Source organism: Coregonus clupeaformis, chromosome 27 (assembly GCF_020615455.1).
Source record: "Coregonus clupeaformis isolate EN_2021a chromosome 27, ASM2061545v1, whole genome shotgun sequence".
NCBI lineage: Eukaryota > Metazoa > Chordata > Actinopteri > Salmoniformes > Salmonidae > Coregonus > Coregonus clupeaformis.
This window is the reverse complement of record NC_059218.1, coordinates 26391137-26416743: the sequence shown is the minus strand read 5'-3', so window position 1 is coordinate 26416743 and position 25607 is coordinate 26391137. Positions and strand designations below refer to the sequence as shown.

Below are 25607 nucleotides of genomic sequence, written 5' to 3'. Positions count from 1 at the left end.
CTCCTGAACATATTTAGGCGTTCCATAACAAAGCGGTTGAATATGTATTGACTCAAGTCATTTCAGCTTTTCATTTTTAATTAATTCATAAGAATTTAGATAAACAATTCCCCTTTGACATTATGGGGTATTGTGTGTAGGCCAGTGACACAAAATCTCAATTTAATCCATTTTAAATTCAGGCTGTAACACAACAACTTTCTGAAGGCACTGTAGCTGGTGGTGGTGGGGAGGTGGATGGTTGTCGAAAACTATTGCTGAAAAACAGCGAGTAAGAGAACATGGGTAAGTTGACATATAAATACATCCCGAGATTTAGGCTCTTTGGCCCAAGGTGATAATTGCAAGAATGAGCTTATAGGTTAAACAGCAAGCATGAGGAATGTGCATGATTGTGCTTATAGGCTATAAGGTAAATAGGTGAATGACATTCCGCACAAGACGCTATGCTGATGATGATACATTTGTAAACAAAGTAAATTATGTTATCCTTACTGGTCGAAGTTAAACAAGCATTCAGACCAGCCTTCCTGATTTAACTTTCATAAACAACATTATCTGACATAGGCTTTGAAAAAGCACCCGCGAGTACGGGCCACGGCAAGTGCTGCTGGCTAAAGCGTTCTTGACTTGGAAATAGATTTTTGCCAACACATGGCTTACCTTTGTTTAACCAGCAAAACAGCTGCTTTTAGCGAAAATGTTAAATGTTTTCCAGCTAATAGGCTGTTAGAGTTTATACCTCCTCTTCCAATTGTAATGTGGGGATGTTAAAATAATGAAAACTATCTACCAAATCTATTCACTTCTTCTCCTTGCCATTATCATTCACCTGATAATAAGACAGCGCATCCAGAGGCAGCGCTCCTAGTGGCCGGGGACTTTAATGCAGGGAAACTTAAATCCGTTCTACCTAATTTCTACCAGCATGGTAAATGTGCAACCAGAGGAAAAAAAAACTCTAGACCACCTTTATTCCACACACAGAGATGCATACAAAGCTCTCACACGCCCTCCATTTGGCAAATCTGACCATAACTCTATCCTCCTGATTCCTGCTTATAAGCAAAAACTAAAGCAGGAAGCACCAGTGACTCGGTTAATAAAAAAGTGGTCAGATGACGCAGATGCTAAGCTACAGGACTGTTGTGCTAGCACAGACTGGAACATGTTCTGGGATTCTTCAGATAGCATTGAGGAGTACACCACATCAGTCACTGGCTTCATCAATAAGTGCATCGATGATGTCGTCCCCACAGTGACCGTACGTACATACCCCAACCAGAAGCCATGGATTACAGGAAACATCCGCACTGAGCTAAAGGGTAGAGCTGCGGCTTTCAAGGAGCGGGACTCTAACCCGGACGTTTATAAGAAATCCCGCTATGCCCTCCGACGAACCATCAAACAGGCAAAGAGTCAATACAGGAATAAGATTGAATCGTACTACACCGGCTCTGACACTCGTCGGTTGTGGCAGGGCTTGAAAACTATTACAGACTACAAAGGGAAGCACAGCCGCGAGCTGCCCAGTGACACAAGACTTCCAGACGAGCTAAACCACTTCTATGCTCGCTTCGAGGCAAGCAACACTGAAGCATGCATGAGAGTACCAGCTGTTCCGGATGACTATGTGATCACGCTCTCCGTAGCCGATGTGAGTAAGACTTTTAAGCAGGTCAACATTCACAAGGCCGCAGGGCCAGACGGATTACCAGGACGTGTACTCCGAGCATGTGCTGACCAACTGGCAAGTGTCTTCACTGACATTTTCAACATGTCCCTGACTGAGTCTGTAATACCAACATGTTTCAAGCAGACCACCATAGTCCCCGTGCCCAAGGACACTAAGATAACCTGCCTAAATGACTACCGACCCGTAGCACTGACATCTGTAGCCTTGAAGTGCCTTGAAAGGCTGGTCATGGCTCACATCAACACCATTATCCCAGAAACCCTAGACCCACTCCAATTTGCATACCGCCCCAACAGATCCACAGATGATGCAATCTATATTGCACTCCACACTGCCCTTTCCCACCTGGACAAGAGGAACACCTACGTGAGAATGCTATTCATTGACTACAGATCAGCATTCAACACCATAGTGCCCTCAAAGCTCATCACTAAGCTAGGGATCCTGTGACTAAACACCTCCCTCTGCAACTGGAGCCTGGACATCCTGACGGGCCGCCCCCAGGTGGTAAGGGTAGGTAACAACACATCTGCCACACTGATCCTCAACACGGGGGCCCCTCAGGGGTGCGTGCTCAGTCCCCTCCTGTACTCCCTGTTCACCCATGACTGCATGGCCAGGCATGACTCAAACACCATCATTAAGTTTGCCGACGACACAACAGTGGTAGGCCTGATCACCGACAACGATGAGACAGCCTATAGGGAGGAGGTCAGAGACCTGGCCATCTGGTGCCAGGATAACAACCTCTCCCTCAACGTGACCAAGACAAAGGAGATGATTGTGGACTACAGGAAAAAAAAGAGGACTGAGCACGCCCCCGTTTTTATTGACGGGGCTGTAGTGGAACAGGTTGAGAGCTTCAAGTTCCTTGGTGTCCACATCACCAACGAACTATCATGGTCCAAACACACCAAGACAGTCGTGAAGAGGGCACGACAAAGCCTATTCCCCCTCAGGAGATTGAAAAGATTTGGCATGGGTCCTCAGATCCTCAAAAATTCTACAGCTGCACCATCGAGAGCATCCTGACTGGTTGCATCACCGCGTGGTATGGCAACTGCTTGGCCTCCGACCGCAAGGCACTACAGAGGGTAGTGTGTACAGCCCAGTACATCACTGGGGCCAAGCTTCCTGCCATCCAGGACCTCTATACCAGGCGGTGTCAGAGGAAGGCCCTCAAAATTGTCAAAGACTCCAGCCACCCTAGTCATAGACTGTTCTCTCTGCTACCGCACGGCAAGCGGTACCAGAGTGCCAAGTCTAGGTCCAAAAGACTTCTCAACAGCTTCTACCCCCAAGCCATAAGAACCCTTGAACAGCTAATCATGGCTACCTGGAATATTTACACTGCCCCCCCATCCCCATCCCCCACCCCATCTTTTTACGCTGCTGCTACTCTGTTAATTGTTTATGCATAGTCACTTTAACTCTACCCACATGTACATATTACTTAAACTACCTCAACTAGCCGGTGCCCCCGCACATTGACTCTGCACCGGTACCCCCTTGTATATATAGCCTACCTACTGTTATTTTATTTTACTTCTGCTCTTTTTTTCTCAACACTTTTTTGTTGTTGTTTTATTTTACTTTGTTATTAAAAATAAATGCACTGTTGGTTAAGGGCTGTAAGTAAGCATTTCACTGTAATGTCTGCACCTGTTGTATTCGGCGCATGTGGCCAATAAAATTTGATTTGATTTGACAAGATGTTATATTTTTTATTGGGGTTAACATATGATGGGGGTCCCTGGGTCGCCAGAGTCCCCTGCAGGCAACGAAATGTTTAATACTCCTGGTGTAGGCCTATGTCATTATCGTCAAATCTAAATGGATTGCCAGAGCATATGTTTATCAGATATGACTTTTTTTATATATGTATAATCAACCCATAAGTAAAAAGATGAAATAGAAATTGTTCCGAAAAAACTGATTTAATTAATTTCTTTATTTTCCGTAATGCCTGCTAGCTATTTCATAGCGCTGAAATATTTCTAATCTGGCTGGCAGACAGGAATCTGGACAAGAATCTGGCAACCTTATGTTATCTTCCTCTCAAAAGCCTGTCTGGCTGGGCTGGCTGGCTGGCTTGTGTTGTCTGGATGCCCATTTGAGTGCCCTGCTGTCTGAATGAAAGGTCCAGACAGCACATCTTCTTCCCACTGTTCACTCAGTGTTCAGTCTGTGGCAGCTCTTAACAAGCCCTCTCCGCTCTGCCTTTTGTGCTGATCTTCCTCTATGAAGGATAATAATTATTCAGTTTTGGCCTACATCAAAACACCATTGCAACCCAGGATTTTCAAAAGGCTCTGCACTGCACAATATGTCACATTTCTGTGTGTGGAACTTCGGACTGTCTCTATGGGTTCAGTCGGCTGTGTGGTGTTTGAAATGGGCTTATTTTGTCTGATTAACACAATCTCTACATAGTATAGCTGCTAGTTCTAGTCTCAGCCATAAGCAAATTACTTCTGGCAAATTAAAGCTGGGTTTTACAGAGCTTCTGTATTTCAGTGGAATGTTTTTTGTTTGTCTGTTTTTTTCCCCCCTTAATGCAATGTACTGCACTTTTGTTAGTATCTTCATAATAGGAACTAGTGTAGACCAATTACGGTCTTTCCAATAGGTCCAGACTTTTAAAGGTTGATACCTTGGGAGAAGGAAAGCATCTATTTCCAAGACAAAGGAACAGAGGTGGAGTTATTGTCTCCATGTCTGAGAGGCAAAAACATGGTTCGTACAGAAACATGTTTCATACGGGAAATATCTGGTGAACATATCTCTCTAGTGAGAATTCAGTTTCAGCTTGTCTGTGGTGTTACGGGCTGACAAGTGGTTCTGCCCAAAGCAATTGGCAACCGTCAATCTCACGTCCGGAGCCTTAGATCAATCAAGGAAAGTGTCACAAAGAAGTGTGTTACATCATATCTGGCCATTTAAAATTTGAGTGACAACCGCATTGAGTGAGAAGAGTGCGAGAGATGGATGGAGAGAGAGAGAAATAAAGAGAGAGAGAGAAAATGAGAGCGCTATACTGAACAAAAATATAAACGCAACATGTAAAGTGTTGGTCACATGTTTCATGAGCTGAAATATGTTGACTGATTTCCTTATATGAACTGTAACTCAGTATAATCGTTGAAATTGTTGCATGTTGCGTTTATATTTTTGTTCAGAGTATAACCAAAATGAGACTCACTCCTCAAAATGAAGTTAGTGTATATATAATCACTGTTGATTCTATCTGCTGCCATATTTCACCATCAGATGGAGTTGATCCGGACCGTAAAAGCCCCCTCTCTGTTCACAGTGAAAACACAAAAATTGAAGAGATGTTATTCTGCTGAGTTATTCTGAGGGGTTTGGATCATAGCATCCCCCTACTGTGAGACCCAGAGAGCACCCACATCGTAAGTGCTTTATTTAAGCTAGGATCACTTTAGAACAGCACAACGTGGGTCTGTTCTCTGGTGCTTGCTTATATAACATAGTTTCCCTGTTAGTTCCTTGAACTTCAGTAGGGCATTCGAATGGTCTGTACTTAAGTTAATAATGATCCTTATTGATCTCATGGTCCAATTTGCCAGGTTGAGAAAGGACACTGTATTAGAGCCATCTGTTTGGATCTGGGTGCAGGTAGTATTATCTGATAATTTTTAGTGTTAGAAATAGTATTATAATACTTTGAGCTTGCTTGAGCCTGCATGAAGTGCCAGATGGGTGAGGTTGGCACTTTTGGGAGTATTCCATCGGTTCCATTGCGCCAGGCATGTTCAAATAATATTTTAACCGAGTGACTTGCATTTGGCTGTCATGAGGTATGCATGCTAAGTATGCGTGTTGTTGACTTCACTCAGGCCCTAAAAGCCAAACTTCACCCTCGATCACCTCTCATTCCACTGACTTCTCATTCAGTCAGATTCTTCATGAGGTACAAGAGAGGGAAGTCAGGAGAGGATATCACCAAACAGTACATGATTTATGGGACTTGTACATAATCTGGTTAAACATTGCATTTTGACAGTAGTAGATATGTAAATAGTCAAGCATTGTGCCCCATATTGAGTGTGTTCTCTCATAATTCATAAGCCTGGCTATTTAAATGAGGCAGTCAGTGTTAGGAGTCATTCCGAACATGTCTACACAAATAGTACAAATACAAGCAGCCAGCTACAGAGAAGCAATTCCTGTGAGCTAAAGAAGTGAACAGGAAAGACATAGTTTTCAGACTCCATGTGTGTGTAATATCCATTTTTTATTATGGTAATGTGCCAGTGAATTAGTATGTATGATGGTGTACTGTAGCCTAAGGAGCAAAACATCAAATTGGCTTGCGAAAGTATTCACCCCCTTGGCATTTTTCCTATTTTGTTGCCTTACAACCCGGAATTAAAATAGATTTTTGGGGGGTTTGTATCATTTGATTTACACAACATGCCTACCACTTTGAAGATGTAAAATATGATTTATTGTGAAACAAAGAAGAAATAAGATAAAAAACAGAAAACTTGAGCGTGCATAACTATTCACCCCCGCCAAAGTCAATACTTTGTAGAGCCACCTTTTGCTGCAAGTCTCTTGGGGTATGTCTCTATAAGCTTGGCACATCTAGCCACTGGGATTTTTGCCCATCCTTCAAGGCAAAACTGCTCCAGCTCCTTCAAGTTGAATGGGTTCCGCTGGTGTACAGCAATCTTTAAGTCATACCACAGATTCTCAATTGGATTGAGGTCTGGGCTTTGACTAGGCCATTCCAAGACATTTAAATGTTTCCCCTTAAACCACTTGAGTGTTACTTTAGCAGTATGCTTAGGGTCATTGTCCTGCTGGAAGGTGAACCTCCATCCCAGTCTCAAATCTCTGGAAGACTGAAACACGTTTCCCTCAAGAATGTCCCTGTATTTAGCGCCATCCATCATTCCTTCAATTCTGACCAGTTTCCCGATTAAAAACATCCCCACAGCATGATGCTGCCACCACCATGCTTCTCTGTGGGGATGGTTTTCTCGGGGTGATGAGAGGTGTTGGGTTTGCGCCCAGACCTAGCGTTTTCCTTGATGGCCAAAAAGCTCAATTTTAGTCTCATCTGACCAGAGTACCTTCTTCCATATGTTTGGGGAATCTTCCACATGCCTTTTGGTGAACACCAAACGTGTTTGCTTATTTGTTTCTTTAAGCAATGGCTTTTTTCTGGCCACTCTTCCGTAAAGCCCAGCTCTGTGGAGTGTAAGACTTAAAGTGGTCCTATGGACAGATACTCCAATCTCCGCTGTGGAGCTTTGCAGCACCTTCAGGGTTATCTTTGGTCTCTGATTAATGCCCTCCTTGCCTGGTATGTGAGTTTTCGTGGGCGGCCCTCTCCTGGCAGGTTTGTTGTGGTGCCATATTCTTTCCATTTTTTAATAATGGATTTAATGGTGCTCCATGGGATGTTAAAAGTTTCAAATATTTTTTTATAACCCAACCCTGATCTGTACTTCTCCACAACTTTGTCCCTGACCTGTTTGGAGAGCTCCTTGGTCTTCATAATGTCGCTTGCTTAGTGGTGTTGCAGACTCTGGGGCCTTTCAGAACAGGTGTATATATACTGAGAACATGTGACAGATCATGTGACACTTAGATTGCACACAGGTGGACTTTATTTAACTAATTATGTGACTTCTAAAGGTAATTGGTTGCACCAGATATTATTTAGGGGCTTCATAGCAAAGGGGGTGAATGCATATGCACGCACCACTTTTCCGTTATTTATTTTTTAGAATTTTTTGAAACAAGTAATTTTTTTCATTTCACTTCACCAATTTGGACTATTTTGTGTATGTCCATTAAATGAAATCCAAATAAAAATGATTTTAAATTACAGGTTGTAATGCAACAAAATAGGAAAAACGCAAGGGGGATGAATACTTTTGCAAGGCACTGTAGGTGGGTGTGTGACAGGACTCAGGGCTCTCTCTCTCTTATCCCTCTGCTTGCGCGATTGTTTAAGTTCACCATGAGGTTGAGGCTGGCTGAAAGATATGTATTTCATTCTCCATATAAAAAGCAGTCAACGAATGAATCACAGTTTGTAATTTGGGATACAAAGTAGAATCTATGCCAAGGTGCATTAACGCTGTTCTTGCTCACGGTGGCCCAACACCCTATTAAGACACTCTTTGTTGGTTTCTTTTATTTTGGCAGTTACAGTGGGGAAAAAAAGTATTTAGTCAGCCACTAATTGTGCAAGTTCTCCCACTTAAAAAGATGAGAGAGGCCTGTAATTTTCATCATAGGTACACGTCAACTATGACAGACAAATTGAGAGAAAAAAATCCAGAAAATCACATTGTAGGATTTTTGATGAATTTATTTGCAAATTATGGTGGAAAATAAGTGTTTGGTCACCTACAAACAAGCAAGATTTCTGGCTCTCACAGACCTGTAACTTCTTCTTTAAGAGGCTCCTCTGTCCTCCACTCATTACCTGTATTAATGGCACATGTTTGAACTTGTTATCAGTATAAAAGACACCTGTCCACAAACCTCAAACAGTCACACTCCAAACTCCACTATAGCCAAGACCAAAGAGCTGTCAAAGGACACCACAAACAAAATTGTAGACCTGCACCAGGCTGGGAAGACTGAATATGCAATAGGTAAGCAGCTTGGTTTGAATAAATAAACTGTGGGAGCAATTATTAGGAAATGGAAGACATACAAGACCACTGATAATCTCCCTCGATCTGGGGCTCCACGCAAAATCTCACCCCGTGGGGTCAAAATGATCACAAGAACGGTGAGCAAAAATCCCAGAACCACACGGGGGGACCTAGTGAATGACCTGCAGAGAGCTGGGACCAAAGTAACAAAGCCTACCATCAGTAACACACTACGCCGCCAGGGACTCAAATCCTGCAGTGCCAAACGTGTCCCCCTGCTTAAGCCAGTACATGTTCAGGCCCGTCTGAAGTTTGCTAGAGTGCATTTGGATGATCCAGAAGAGGATTGGGAGAATGTCATATGGTCAGATGAAATCAAAATATAACTTTTTGGTAAAAACTCAACTCGTCGTGTTTGCAGGACAAAGAATGCTGAGTTGCATCCAAAGAACACCATACCTACTGTGAAGCATGGGGGTGGAAACATCATGCTTTGGGGCTGTTTTTCTGCAAAGGGACCAGGACGACTGATCCGTGTAAAGGAAAGAATGAATGGGGCCATGTATCGTGAGATTTTGAGTGAAAACCTCCTTCCATCAGCAAGGACATTGAAGATGAAACGTGGCTGGGTCTTTCAGCATGACAATGATCCCAAACACACTTCCCGGGCAACGAAGGAGTGGCTTCGTAAGAAGCATTTCAAGGTCCTGGAGTGGCCTAGCCAGTCTCCAGATCTCAACCCCATAGAAAATCTTTGGAGGGAGTTGAAAGTCCGTGTTGCCCAGCGACAGCCCCAAAACATCACTGCTCTAGAGGAGATCTGCATGGAGGAATGGGCCAAAATACCAGAAACAGTGTGTGAAAACCTTGTGAAGACTTACAGAAAACATTTGACCTGTGTCATTGCCAACAAAGGGTATATAACAAAGTATTGAGAAACTTTTGTTATTGACCAAATACTTATTTTCCACCATAATTTGCAAATAAATTCATTAAAAATCCTACAATGTGATTTTCTGGAGAAAAAAAATCTCATTTTGTCTGTCATAGTTGACGTGTACCTATGATGAAAATTACAGGCCTCTCTCATATTTTTAAGTGGGAGAACCTGCACAATTGGTGGCTGACTAAATACTATTTTTTCCCCACTGTATCTGTATGATGACCTGTGATATACGCTGAGTATACCAAACATTAGGAACACCTTCCTAATATTGAGTTGCACCCCCCCTCCCCCCTTCTGCCCTCAGAACAGCCTCAATTCATCGGGGCATGGACTCTACAAGGTGTTGAAAGCGTTCCACAGGGATGCTGGCCCATGTTGACCATAATGCTTCCCAAAGTTGTGTCAAGTAGGCTGGATGTACTTTGGGTGGTGGACCATTCTTGATACACACGGGAAACTGTTGAGTGTGAAAAACCATGCAACGTCGCAGTTCTTGACACAAACTGGTGCGCCTAGCACCTACTACGATACCCCGTTCGAAGGCACTTCAATATTTTTTCTTGCCCATTCACCCTCTGAATGGCACACATACACAATCCGTCTCAAGGCTTAAAAATATCCTCCCCTTCATCTACACTGATTTAAATTGATTTAACAAGTGACATCAATAAGGGATTATAGCTTTCACCTGGATTCCCCTGGTCAGTCTATGTCATGGAGCAGGTGTTATTAATGCCATTCACTAGATGACTGACAGGGGGTGCTGTTTTGAAATCACCGTCCGCCATTATGATATTTCTCAGGAGGAACAGCCTCCATAGGAATTAATGTGAATTAATAGTATTTCAATGTAATGTTTCAAGGACAAAAATACATGCATTTAATAATGTATTTTTGCAGTGGAGACTGCAACATTAGAACTCTATAAAAAATTCAAAAAGGTTTTTCTATTTTCCATTTTTATTGAGAAATGATTGGCTTCTGTTCAGTTCATACAATACTATGTGTTGTTTAAAAAAAGCCTGTACAAAAAAAATAACGTATTTATCTTCCAAAACATGTAGTTGTTGAAATGAAAACATTTAGCTCAGCTCTCTACACTACAAAGCAACACAATGTCGACTACTATAATGTAAAGCTAGAGAGGTTAATGCATGATCCCATAATAATATGCTTTCAATATTGCTGACCAATTTAAGATCAATCTGATGTAAAGTTACTCCCCCATGAAGCCAGTAAAAAGAAAATGTAATAGATTCAAGGTCAATAAATGACTCTTAGTACAGTAAACCTAGGAACTGGTTCACTCATAGACTGTAAAAAACACTGGGTTCACTGGCGACCTTTTTGTATACATCATGTCGTGTAGTACTAGGCTGGCTGCTAGCATTAACTACATTCATTGTCAATGCACAATATTTGTTCAACAGTTGTGAAAGGACTATTAGAAAATCCATAAGATCAGCAGTTAAATTGTACACGTATCACCACTTCATCCATGCTTAATAACATCAACAATGGTTTATCGTTTTGTAAGCTAGATAGCATACACGGACATTTGCTTACATGTCCTGCTATGGTTAGGCTACACAGTACCACAAGCTGTCAGGAGCAGTCTGTCTCTCAAAATAGACCAAAAAATATTTTGATAGTTACATATGAAATGTCCTCTTACATGCCTTGAATTGGTGCTGGCTGCGTCGATATGCCTCACATCGTTGCATTGTTGACATGTTGGCTATTTTAATGTGGGGATATCGTTTTTCCCTGATTCACTTCCTTTAAGCCTTGAAAGGAGGAGTATGATAATGGCGGCCCGGTGGCTTCAAAGGCTCTTATTGGCCATGACATAGCATCAGCTATCTAGGGTTTATATATGTCATTGGTGATCTCTCTGATGTGTTCCATTGGGGCCTGAGTGCTGCTCTGATCCCCCTGCCAGAACACATGTGGTTTAATCAGGATTCACAACCAGGCTCCCTTGTTCACACGGCCATTTGCACAACGACTACAGCTGTCGGCAGCCATAGTGATCATTGCCCTCGTTCTGCTTTGAATGGGTGCCAGTGTGTAGTGGGTTTATAAGGAGACAGCACAGCACAGCATTGTAGTCATCTGAGCCTGTAAACATTTAATTTACTGTAAAGAAAGTGGTTATGATACCAAGTGGTATTTAAGAGTCCATTAAAGGGTCAGGAATTTGACTTCAGATGGATTAACTCAGCTCCCATACAGAAAAGTAATATAAACTCAGCAAAAAAAGAAACATCCATTTTTCAGGACCCTGTCTTTCAAAGATAATTCGTAAAAATCCAAATAACTTCACAGATCTTCATTGTAAAGGGTTTAAACACTGTTTCCCATGCTTGTTCAATGAACCATAAACAATTAATGAACATGCACCCGTGGAACGGTCGTTAAGACACTAACAGCTTACAGACAGTAGGCAATTAAGGTCACAGTTATGAAAACTTAGGACACTAAAGAGGCCTTTCTACTGACTCTGAAAAACACCAAAAGAAAGATGCCCAGGGTCCCTGCTCATCTGCGTGAACGTGCCTTAGGCATGCTGCAAGGAGGCAAGAGGACTGCAGATGTGGCCAGGGCAATAAATTGCAATGTCCTTACGGTGAGACGCCTAAGACAGTGCTACAGGGAGACAGGACGGACAGCTGATCATCCTCGCAGTGGCAGACCACGTGTAACAACACCTTCACAGGATCGGTACATCCGAACATCACACCTGCGGGACAGGTACAGGATGGCAACAACAACTGCCTGAGTTACACCAGGAACGCACAATCCCTCCATCAGTGCTCAGACTGTCCGCAATAGGCTGAGAGCGGCTGGACTGAGGGCTTGTAGGCCTGTTGTAAGGCAGGTCCTCACCAGACATCACCGGCAACAATGTCGCCTAAGGGCACAAACCCACTGTCGCTGGACCAGACAGGACTGGCAAAAAGTGCTCTTCACTGACGAGTCGCGGTTTTGTCTCACCTGGGGTGATGGTCGGATTCGCGTTTCTCGTCGAAGGAATGAGCGTTACACCGAGGCCTGTACTCTGGAGCGGGATCGATTTGGAGGTGGAGGGTCCGTCATGGTCTGGGGCGGTGTGTCACAGCATCATCGGACTGAGCTTGTTGTCATTGCAGGCAATCTCAATGCTGTGCGTTACATCCTCCTCCCTCATGTCAGTGATCTGCCATGGCCAGCGAAGAGCCCGGATCTCAATCCCATTGAGTACGTCTGGGACCTGTTGGATCGGAGGGTGAAGGCTTGGGCCATCCCCCCCAGAAATGTCTGGGAACTTGCAGGTGCCTTGGTGGAAGAGTGGGGTAACATCTCACAGCAAGAACTGGCAAATCTGGTGCAGTCCATGAGGAGGAGATGCACTGCAGTACTTAATGCAGCTGGTGGCCACACCAGATACTGACTGTCACTTTTGATTTTGACCCCCCATTTGTTCAGGGACACATTATTCAATTTATGTTAGTCACATGTATGTGTAACTTGTTCAGTTTATGTCTCAGTTGTTGAATCTTGTTATGTTCATACAAATATTTACACATGTTAAGTTTGCTGAAAATAAACGCAGTTGACAGTGAGAGGACGTTTCTTTTTTTGCTGAGTTTATGACCATATATGGGCAAACATATCAAAGAACGTGACATATATTTAAAAAAATATGATCATATATATATAAAAGTGAGATACATTTTAAAATATATGATAATATATTTCAATAACATACACTGAACAAAAATATAAATGCAACATGTAAAGTGTTGGTCCCATGTTTCCATGAGCTGAAATGAAAGATTCCAGATATTTTCCATACGCACAAAAAGCTTATTTCTCTCAAATTTTGTGCACAAATTTGTTTACATCCCTGTTAGTGAGCATTTCTCCTTTGCCAAGACAATCCATCCACCTGACAGGTGTGGCATATCAAGAAGCCAATTAAACAGCATGATCATTACACAGGTACACCTTGTGCTGGGGACAATAAAAGGCCACTCTACAATGTGCAGTTTTGTCACACAACACAATGCCACAGAGTTTTGAGGGAGCGTGCAGTTGGCATGATGACTGCAGGAATGTCCCCCAGAACTATTGAATGAAAAAAAAAATTGAATGTTCATTTCTCTACCATATGCAACCTCCAACGTCGTTTTAGAGAATTTGGCAGTACGTCCCACCGGCCTCACAACCGCAGACCACGTGTAACCTTGCCAGCCCAGGACCTCCACATCCGGCTTCTTCACCTGTGGGATCGTCTGAGACCAGCCATCCAGACAGCTGATGAAACAGTGGGTTTGCACAACCAAAGAATTTCTGCACAAACTGTCAGAAACCGTCTCAGGGAAGCTCATCTGCATGCTCGTCGTCCTCACCAGGGTCTTGACCTGACTGCAGTTCGGCATCGTAATCGACGTCAGTGAGCAGATTCTTACCTTCGATAGCCACTGGCACGCTGGAGAAGTGTGCTCTTCACGGATGAATCCTAGTTTCAACTGGGCAGATGGCAGACAGTGTGTATGGCGTTGTGTGGGCGAGTGGTTTGCTGATGTCAATCTTGTGAACAGAGTGCCCCAAGGTGGCGATGGGGTTACGGTATAGGCAGACTTAAGCTACGGACAACGAACACAATTGCATTTTATCGATACCGTGACGAGATCCTGAGGCCCATTGTCGTGCCATTCATCCGCCATCATCATCTCATGGTTCAGCATGATAATGCATGGCGCCATGTTGCAAGGATCTGTACACAATTCCTGGAAGCTGAAAATGTCCCAGTTCTTCCATGGCCTGCATACTCACCAGACGTCATCCATTGAGCATGTTTGGGATGCTCTAGATCGACGTGTACGACAGCGTGTTCCAGTTCCCTCTCATATCCAGCAACTTCGCACAGCCATTGAAGAGAAGTGGGACAACATTCCACAGGCCACAATCAACAGCCTGATCAACTCTATGCGAAAGGAGATGTGTCGCTCTGCATGAGGCAAATGGTGGTCACACCAGATACTGACTGGTTTTCTGATCCACGCCAGTCATGTGAAATCCATATATTAGAGCCTAATGAATTGATTTCAATTGACTGATTCCCTTATATGAACTGTAACTCAGTAAAATCGTTGAAATTGTTGCATGTTGCGTTTATATTTTTGTTCAGTGTATATAAATCTCACAACCACATACAAAATAATAATAATATGGATATGTACTTTCATCATGCAAAATGTACTCAAAAAACTATAAACATTTCTTTTCCTGTCTCTTTTTTCTTTGTTGTCGTTAACAGGTGTGTGATGTACACAAGCACATTAGCTATTGAAAATGTTACGAGTCTAAATGGTTATCTGAGTGATACTTAAGTTTAAATGTGTAAATTGATCAAGTGAAAATTGACATAGAGATGACTGGGTTTGCCGCTATACAAGGCTAGTCCATAGAATAACATGAAAACTTGAAAAAAACATGAAAAATGGCACCAGAAAATATTCTGGTTTGAACTTGATTTATAGCTCTTCTGAGGTAATATTGTGGTGTCTTTTCTACTCCGTTTACATGATCTAAGCACTGACATCTCCCCACCCAAGTGTTATATGTTACAGAGTTGTATTTTTAGAGAAAAACTGTACACGCTAACGCTAAGCTAACTGCGCTAACGCTAGCCTGTCAAGCCTATAGTGTTGCTATTAGCTTAGCGGCTACCATTAGCTGGCTTACCGTTAGCTGGTTTATGGATCATTTAGTTATTTAAAGGTTAAAACAGGCTTCTTTATATGTGTATTCCTTTTCATTGAAACATAGTACATGATTGTTAACTTTTATATAATTTGAGGTTAAAATAAATAATGAGAAGGTATATTTACGCAATAAGGCCAGAGGGGGTGTGGTATATGGCCAATATACCACAAACCCCCGAGGTGCCTTATTGCTATTATATATTTATATTATATATTCAATATTTTACATTTCCTCTGAATCCAATAGAAATCATTAAAGATTATACATGCATGTGTGATGTGTGTTAGTCAGAGAAAGACAAAAATAGAAAATGAGAGAGAGAGAAAAAACTAAACAAATATCACAATGACCATATTTATTTCTGTCTCAATGTGATCTCAGGTTGCCCAATCGCTGATACTGTATCATTGGCCTAATTGCTGAAACCTATTAGGGCCTTACTATGGACACCATACAGAGAAAGAGTAGCCTCTAGTGGCCAAGACACACATTGCAACACGTTGAATCCACCCTCCCTCCCCTATCCTTGTTTCTTCTCATTAATTATTATTAAAGGAGTGTATAAAGAGGTGGTTTTGGACTCTATGATTATACACCCATGAGAGCACATCATCCTTCGCCTTGGCCAATATAATCTAATAAAGGTGGGTATAAGGATGCGGGAGCAACATCATTTGGCAATGGATCATTTCACCAATGCTTGGGAGGACATCTTAAGAGGGGAATGACTGTGTAGTAATGGAGTTGGAAGATATAACACAGTGGTTTTCAAACTGGGGCGCTAACCCCCCAGGGGGTAGCAAGGAGATTTTGGGGGGTCGCGAGTGTGAAACTGAAGGTGAAAAAAATACATATTTTTCATAGGCCTACATATTTTAATAGGCTACATATACCATTTGGATTTTATATTTACACTTTTGCCTATTCGATCTGGTCACTAACATAGGCCTACAGTATTGTACCACATTTTTGTCTCAAAAACATCTCATTTGTGCTTCAGAACCAAAATATTGGGCGTCTTGACTGTTAACCAAAGACCAGTCATAAGCATTTGCGTGCAAAGGCGGGAGCGCATATCCAGATTAGTGACCAGAAAACACTTGTTTCATTTTCTCTGGTTTTGCCTGACAAAAATAGTATGTTTATATTCTCCATATCAAATACAGTTAAGCAATCTGCTGCGGACACATTTTTGCCAGAACAATAGACTTCCTGGCAATTTTATTGATCATTTTCATATTTCAGATAGGCCTCGTTTCAGAGGCTACTGGCTATATAAGATAGCTGTAACATTGCACTGATTTCAATACTTATGGGATAAAGATGTAATATATTCTGGCGAATTTATTACGATATTTGTAGGCGAAGGCTACAGACAGACCATGCATTCCATGCGATCCGGCAACCACGGCTGCATACAGGTAGGCCTTAAAGGTTGATCCGAAAATGTGGTCGGAGACTTTGTATGGAGGGTGTGATGCAATGGCGGAGCCTCCGAAGGCATGCAGAGGCCAAATCAAGTTCCATACCGCATCGCGTGCGCCTCTCAATGTGGGAGGCTCGGTATAGCTCCACATTGACATGATTGGTTGACGGTAGGTTGGGGCGGTATGTCCTGTATAATCACAAACTCACTTCCTTGACAGCTTTCATCAAAAAAGCTCTGCTCTGATAAGCGCAAGAGTATGAAAGCCCTGATGTCTGCGGAGGCTGCAAAGCAGTAAATGCTGGATGGCCACTTCAGACATCGGATTGACAATGCATAGCCTTTTATGATCTTGCTTAAGCTGGACTCCAGAGAAGTGACATGATATCCCTAGTAGATATTGGCTGATAACATTAATGACTTTCAGCTCAAAACGCAGATGTAAAACGCAGTTTATTTCTGTATCTTGAGTTTTGAAAATGTATCACCGTTTATGGCTGTAATGACAGGCTAAGTTTGCGCAGTGAATGTGCGTGCGTGTTCACACCCGTGCATGTGCGTGCACGTTAGGTGATAAGCTTTGAACCACTCCGTTTTGGGGGTCGTGGGTCAAAACGTTTGTGAACCACTGATATAACACACATACTCTCTCTCCAGGCTCTGCTGTAGCCGGCTGCAACCGGGAGACCAATGGGGCGGCGCAAAATTGGCCCAGCGTCGTTCAGGGTAGGGGAGGGAATGGCCGGCAGGGAGGTAGCTCAGTTGGTAGAGCATGGCGTTTGCAACGCCAGGGTTGTGGGTTCGATTCCCACGGGGGGCCAGTATGAAAAAAAAAAAATGAAAAAAAAAAGAATAACGACTAACTGTAAGTCGCTCTGGATAAGAGCGTCTGCTAAATAATGTAAAAAAAGAAAGAAGACATACCCACACACATATGTACTCTTATTTTATGTACTTAAAAATGCTGCAGATTATACCGAAGTAATTTTTGGTGGTCTTAAACCAGTAGAAGACTTAACTCGTTTTAGGTTCTATGATACAACTTGAAAGCCACACGTTTGTCAGAGTATATTTATCAATGTATACTTTAATTGTGTTAAAGTAGACAGGTAGGTCTGCATCTCTCAATCCTACTATCATTCATCACCTTTGTCACAAACCCCATAATACTTAGTAATAAACCATATATTCTCTATTGGGAGCTCCATGCAGGTACTGAGAGGATGTAAGCTTGCTGAATGTGTGTTTGCTGTATCTATTTGCTCTAACATGACCTATACCCCTGACCGCTGTGTGTGTGTGAGTGGCAGCAAGGAAACACCAAGGAGAAAGCAAGAGAGAAGGAGAGATGCAGACACAGTGTGTTTAATTGGTAAACATACATTGTGTTCTTATTAATTCCCCCTCCCTAGATATAAAATCAATATGGACACACACACACACACAGAGTTGGTATGGTTGCTCAGCACCCCGAGGAGCCTGCCTGCCTATTACCAACAGGCCCAGTAAAGGTGGAATGTGGGAGGAGAGAGAGAGAGAGAGAGAGAGAGAGAGAGAGAGAGAGAGAGAGAGAGAGAGAGAGAGAGAGAGAGAGAGAGAGAGAGAGAGAGAGAGAGAGAGAGAGAGAGAGAGAGAGAGAGAGAGAGAGAGAGAGAGAGAGAGAGAGAGAGAGAGAGAGAGAGAGAGAACAGCTCAGAGCTCAGATGGTGAGGTAGAGGGAGAGTCACAAGGGAGCATGCTGAGACAGCAGAGAACAATCGCTACACACTATCCTTGTCCACTCAAAGAGGTTCTCTTCTGTGTTTAGCAGGAAGAGGCAAGCTTTGGTGGGTGGTGTGAAATGTAATACCATCAATACCTCATCATCCCTCACTCCATCCTATTGTCTGCTTTGTTATGTACATTTGTTATTGTCTGCTACTTACAGACATTCTGGTATTAAAGCTAATATTGTAATGAGTAATTGCTGCTCCTGCATTTCAGCTTGAAACAGCTTTTCACCAACAATATTGCTAAAACGACCAATTGTACAGATAGGAAAAGATAGAGGAGAGAAATTTCATAAATAGCCAGTTGGAAGTCTGTTTTGAAAGCTGGGTTAATTCTGCTCCTTAATCCACCATTGTGTTTCGTCCATGTTGGCATCTCCTCCGTCATGTTTCAAGAGCCGACGACAGCAAGCGAGAGTCTAATCTCACTAAAGTGATCACCACTCCACTGTATCCACTTTTCTTGAGAGAGAACGACGCATCTAGAATCTACGAGTGCCACTTCCAATCTCAGTCTCATTCTTAACCCAATGTGCCACTTCTCCAGCAGTGTATTGACACAAAACAGTACCACTTTTCTCTAATAACGAGCAGCAAGAAACCTCTCGCTCCACTGCAAAGTCCATGCAAAGTAAATAAAGGAATGAATAAGGCGCTCAGGTGGGCGACAAGGACACAGTCTTGTTTGGGTGTGAAAAATCCATAAAGCTTCATATCGGAGGGGCCGTGCCCCTCCAGGTTCTCGCTCCGCACCGAGCTCCCAGCTCTCTCTCTGATTTAATTTGGGAATCGATATGGTTTCTGTGAACACAGCAGGGTAATCTTTTTTACGGCACCTCCTCTCCGCTCTTGAGTTTCCTCTCCAGTCCCGGGGTAAAAGGAGGCTGTGATTGCCTCTAACAGGCTCTGCGGTTAGGGGGAAAGCTATCCTGAAAGACAACGAGAAGGGAAGGTGGAGAGAGGGGTAGAGTGAGGGGCAGAGACTCCTTTTTACTCCACACGGAGTAGACAGAACTCCAGACAGAATACATGAAAGTGAGAGAGAGAGAGAGAGAGAGAGAGAGAGAGAGAGAGAGAGAGAGAGAGAGAGAGAGAGAGAGATGGAGAGAGAGATGGAGAGAGAGAGAGAGAGAAAAGATCAGAGCTCAGACGGAAAGATAGAGGGAGAATCACCAGGGAGCATGCTGAGACAGCAGAGAGCAATTGCTGCACGCTATCCTCGTCCGCTCAAAGAGGTTCTCTTCTGTGTTTAGCAGGAAGATGCAGGTTGTGGTGGGAAATGTAAATGTCTAGCACAAACAGTACAGAGATGTAAAATGAATGTAAAAGAGAAGCTGACCTCTCTTTTCTCTGAGACATAATGTTTCAGTCACCATGAAAGAGAATTATGGGTCTGTCTCTGTGTGTCTGTCCGTTGTCCTCCATGGCACCATAATGTTCAGCACAATAGCACAGCATGGCCATGTGTATAACATGAACTGCATCACAACACTCACTTATGTTTTTCAGTCTGAAACTGGAAGGTCAGATTTAAAGCAGGGTCATAGCCAGAAAAAAGCTTGTTTATGCTCAGTCTGATTGGGTGGGCCTAGCTTCCCAGTGGGTGGGCCTGTGTCCACCCAGCCCCACCAATACCTACACCCCTGATTTAAAGAAAGGGTCAATGCATTTGAGAAGTATGAAAGCTGGGAATGTAGAAATATGAATTTCTAGGTTAGAGGAGTAAACTGGATTGTGGCATTGGACTTGCCTCTTCCTCCTTTCTCCCTCCTTTCTTGACTTCTCTTGCTTTCCATCTAATTTCTCGACCTCTCCCTCCATCCATATCCCTTTCCCTGCCTCCTTCCCTCTCATTCCTTCTCCAGCTGAGAGACACAGAAGTGCAGAGGATTCCAGGGCAGAGCTTATCTCTCCCTGCAGCTCCCTGTCCTGTTACCAGTCTTTTAAAGGGCAGCCAACCGGAACACTCTCTCACACTCTCCACACAGTCAGTAAATTCCCCCATACTACTCCAGCCAGACACTGGTCTCTTTCTCCCCTACTTAGACCTCTACAGTATTACATTTTAGTCATTTAGCAGACGCTCTTATCCAGAGCGACTTATAGTTAGTGAGTGCATACATTTTTTTTTTTATACATACATTGACCCCCCCTTCATTTTTACACTGCTGCTACTCGCTGTGTATTATCTATGCAGTCACTTTACCCCTACCTACATGTACAAATGACATAAATATTTTCTTAACTATTTCTTAAACTGCACTGTTGTTTTCGGCGCATGTGACAAATAAAAATTGATTTGAAAATCTAAAATAAGCCTGGAATTTCAGGCTCTGAAAACCAATTAAAACGTAGAACACAATCAAATAAGAGACATACACTACCATTCAAAAGTTTGGGGTCACTCAGAAATGTCCCTGTTCTCGAAAGAAAAGCAACCCCCGTCCATCAAAATAACATCAAATTGATCATAAATACAGCGTAGACATTGCTAATGCTGTAAATTGCTAATGCTGTATCACACTACAATATATCTTCCTACTATGCTGTTGATATATCTGATCCAACCAGCGAGTTGTAGTACCCTGAGTTTTTCCTGAACTGACCAGGAAAAACACAGTCCGAAGCCATTACAAATCACTCTTCAACTGTATATATTAGTTTCAACTCTGAACCTGACAGAACATCCCATTTCTTTATAGCCTCTGTAATCTTTCCACCTGCCCCTGTGTTGCAAAGGAACATCATGTTGCTGCCTGATAACCCAGTCATTGTCATTGTATTGAGAGAATTTGAAGGTGTTGTTTGACGCAGAGTCAGTAGTAGGATTGCAAAGGGAGGGTATATTACTGGAAACGTTCTACGTTTACCAGTAAACTACCACAATTTTGGTAGCTTGCAAGTTTTTGGGGGAGTTTTATTAGATGACATCTAGTGGCCTTTTTGGGGTACTTCAGATTATCACAGGTCTCTGTAATTATCTCTGGCCCTCTGTGTGGCCTGATTTTGAAGAAAAAAATGAATGACAAAGCTGTAAAACATTATCCTAAATATAAACCATTAATTTAGTGAATGCCATTGGTGTTTAATATGAAGGTTTCAGCATGAAATATAATATAAATTACCGGTAGCTGTCCAACTCTAGTCAGTAGTCTTGCACTGTGTCTAACACTATCAGGTAGCACCACCTGTCCCTCTGTTGGAGCACCTGAAACACAGTGGAGGGAAGCCACACTATATTACCAGGTACTCTGATGGAGGAGATGAAAAGCCAATGTTGTTTCACAGGGCTGACTGTTTTGTGTGTGTTTTTCTTTCTCTCTCTCTCTCTCTCTCTCTCTCTCTCTCTCTCTCTCTCTCTCTCTCTCTCTCTCTCTCTCTCTCTCTCTCTCTCTCTCTCTCTCTCTCTCTCTCTCTCTCTCTCTCTCTCTCTCTCTCTCTCTCTCTCTCTCTCTCTCTCTCTCTCTCTCTCTCTCTCTCTCTCTCTCTCTCTCTCTCTCTCTCTCTCTCTCTCTCTCTCTCTCTCTCTCTCTCTCTCTCTCTCTCTCTCTCTCTCTCTCTCTCTCTCTCTCTCTCTCTCTCTCTCTCTCTCTCTCTCTCTCTCTCTCTCTCTCTCTCTCTCTCTCTCTCTCTCTCTCTCTCTCTCTCTCTCTCTCTCTCTCTCTCTCTCTCTCTCTCTCTCTCTCTCTCTCTCTCTCTCTCTCTCTCAGGGACAACAACTTCATCAAGGACTTCCCCCAGCTAGCAGATGGACTGATGGTCATCCCATTGCCTGTGGAGGAGCAGTGTAGAGGAGTGCTGTCTGAGCCACTGTCCAATCTACAGCTCCTCACAGGTGTGTGTGTGTGGGCCTCATCCTTCTTTGGACACTCATACAAGTGTGTACGGAACATATACTTTTCGAAATTTCTTTGTCAAGGATTTACTTTACAATTACAGCTAAATTTCCTGTAAGCTCAATACCTACAAATACTGCAGCATCCTCTGCTTTATAAACCCATAAGAGTGGGACTCAGTGTGGGGTCAGCTAGAATGACACTGGTCATCCCTGTGCACTGTACTGTGCTATTGCTCCTGACATCCCCACGCCTCTGCAGTAGGCACACACGTGCACATACACACACCTCTCCAGGCCCTCTAAAAGCTGACACGTGCACCTTCTTCACCCCACATGTTCCCCTCCCACGTTCCCTTTGGGGGCCAAGACTACTCTGTCAGTTGCCTTGAAACCGCACCTCAGGACTACTACCTCAGTCCATTAGCTGAATTGGCTGCAGCACTTTGCTCCTCGTTGGCCTGTGGCTAGATTCCAGAAGGGTCTGCTACTCTTCTCCGAACACCACTTGGGATAAAGAAGTTCTTTAGGTTTAAGTAGGAATTCAGTTGTTGTTCTCTTCACTCCTGTGTTCTAATGGCCGTGCTGACCCAGACTCATATGATAGTTTGGTAGTGCAATTACAGAGGTGAGATTGCTCACGCCTTAATGCTGGAAATCCAATTGAAGCTATTGCGGCCATCTGCCATTGATTGCACACGGGGCGGGAACTTTCGTGCCGAGAAAAATGGCCCTCTAACCAATTGTACTATTATGTGTTTTTTCGCGTTATTTGTAATTTATTCTGTACATAATGTTTCTGCCACCATCTCTTATGACCAAAAAGAGCTTCTGGATATCAGGACAGCGATTACTCACCTCGTATTGGACGAAGATTTGTTCTTTAACGAGCCGGATGCTCGTCACTGGCTTCATCAATAAGTGCATCGATGACGTCGTCCCCACAGTGACCATATGTACGTACCCCAACCAGAAGCCATGGATTACAGGCCACATCCGCGCTGAGCTAAAGGGTAGAGCTGCCGCTTTCAAGGAGTGGGACTCTAACCCGGACGCTTATAAGAAATCCCGCTATGCCCTCCAACGAACCATCAAACAGGCAAAGAGTCAAGATTGAATCGTACTATACCGGCTCTGACACTCGTGGCAGGGCTTGAAAACTATTACAGACTACAAAAGGAAGCACAGCCACGAGCTGCCCAGTGACACAAGCCTACCAGACGAGCTAAATCACTTCTATGCTCGCTTCGAGGCAAGCAACACTGAAGCATGCATGAGAGCACCAGCTGTTCCGGACGACTATGTGATCACGCTCTCCGTAGCCAATGTGAGTAAGACTTTTAAGCAGGTCAACATTCACAAGGCCATAGGGCCAGACGGATTACCAGGATGTGTACCCCCGAGCATGTGCTGACCAACTGGCAAGTGTCTTCACTGACATTTTCAACATGTCACTGACTGAGACTGTAATACCAACATGTTTCAAGCAGACCACCATAGTCCCTGTGCCCAAGGGCACTAAGATAACCTGCCTAAATACACAAAAATGTATGCACGCATGACTGTAAGTCGCTTTGGAGAAAAACGTCTGCTAAATGGCATATTAAATGACTACCGACCCGTAGCACGCACGTCTGTAGCCATGAAGTGCTTTGAAAGGCTGGTCATGGCTCACATCAACACCATTATCCCAGAAACCCTAGACCCACTCCAATTTGCATACCGCCCCAACAGATCCACAGATGATGCAATCTCTATTGCACTCCACACTGGCCTTTCCCACCTGGACAAGAGGAACACCTACGTGAGAATGCTGTTCATTGACTACAGCTCAGCGTTCAACACCATAGTGCCCTCAAAGTTCATCACTAAGCTAAGGATCCTGGGACTAAACACCTCCCTCTGCAACTGGATCCTGGACTTCCTGACGGGCCGCCCCCAGGTGGTAAGGGTAGGTAACAACACATCTGCCACGCTGATCCTCAACACGGGGGCCCCTCAGGGGTGTGTGCTCAGTCCCCTCCTGTACTCCCTTTTCACCCATGATTGAATGGCCAGGCACGACTCCAACACCATCATTAAGTTTGCTGACGCCACAACAGTGGTAGGCCTGATCACCGACAACGATGAGACAGCCTATAGGGAGGAGGTCTGAGACCTGGCCGTGTGTTGCCAGGATAACAACCTCTCCCTCAACGTGATCAAGACAAAGGAGATGATTGTGGACTACAGGAAAAAAAAGAGGACTGAGCACGCCCCCATTCTCATCGACGGGGCTGTAGTGGAACAGTTAGAGAGCTTCAAGTTCCTTGGTGTCCACATCACCAACGAACTATCATGGTCCAAACACACCAAGACAGTTGTGAAGAGGGCACGACAAAGCCTATTACCCCTCAGGAGACTGAAAATATTTGGCATGGGTCCTCAGCTCCTCAAAAAGTTATACAGCTGCACCATCGAGAGCATCCTGACTGGTTGCATCACTGCCTGGTATGGCAACTGCTTGGCCTCCGACCGCAAGGTACTACAGAGGGTAGTGCGTACGGCCCAGTACATCACTGAGGCCAAGCTTCCTGCCATCCAGGACCTCTATACCAGGCGGTGTCAGAGGAAGGCCCTCAAAATTGTCAAAGACTCCAGCCACCCTAGTCATAGACTGTTATCTCTGCTACTGCACGGCAAGCGGTACCGGAGCGCCAAGTCTAGGTCCAAAAGGCTTCTCAACAGCTTCTACCCCCAAGCCATAAGACTCCTGAACAGCTAAGCATTGCTACCCGGACTATTTGCACTGCCCCCCCACCCCCACCCCCCTCTTTTACGCTGCTGCTACTCTGTCTATTATTTATGCATAGTCACTTTAACTCTACCCACGTGTACATATTACCTCAATTACCTCGACTAGCCGGTGCCCCCGCACATTGACTCTGCGCCGGTACCCCCCTGTATATAGCCTCCCTACTGTTATTTTATTTTACTACTGCTCTTTAGTTATTTGCTTTTATTTTTAAAACTTATTTTTTTTAAATAGAAATTGCATTGTTGGTTAAGGGCTTGTAAGTAAACATTTCACCTGTTGTATTCGGCTTATGTGGCAAATACATTTTGATTTGATTTGATTTGACTTTGTACACGGACAGTGTTTGTGTGAAAGAGAAACAAAGCTAGCTAATGCACTTCGGACAGTTACAAATGTGCCTGTGTAACTAAAACTCTGACACAAATTACCCATACCTTCAATGCATGATTTATGTGAACATTTTCAGTGAGTTTTTTACTCAAATCTCATGTCAAAATGTTGGCCTACTAAAATTGAAGAAGTAATTCATAACTATATTTATGTGTGTATGTCCATTGCAGGTGATGCCCAGTTTAATGAGGCTATGGGCTACCCCATGGTTCAGCAGTGGAGAGTGAGGAGCAACCTGTACAAGGTCAAGCTCAGCGCCATCACCTTGTCTACAGGTATGGAGTGTCAATTTACTGTCATATGTTTCCTGGTGAAACTATTTTACATGCTTACCACTACTAAACTATATC

At 43.6% G+C, this 25607-nt stretch overlaps 1 protein-coding gene across 1 annotated transcript in view; it reads left to right on the top strand.

Moving 5' to 3' along the window:
- LOC121541685 (astrotactin-2-like) overlaps positions 1-25607 on the top strand; it is a 532790-nt gene that overhangs the window by 420311 nt on the left and 86872 nt on the right. The window contains exons 14-15 of the mRNA XM_041850922.2: positions 21946-22070; positions 25428-25532. Of these exons, the coding sequence (XP_041706856.1) occupies positions 21946-22070; positions 25428-25532 (230 nt within the window). The remainder of the gene's footprint in view (positions 1-21945; positions 22071-25427; positions 25533-25607) is intronic.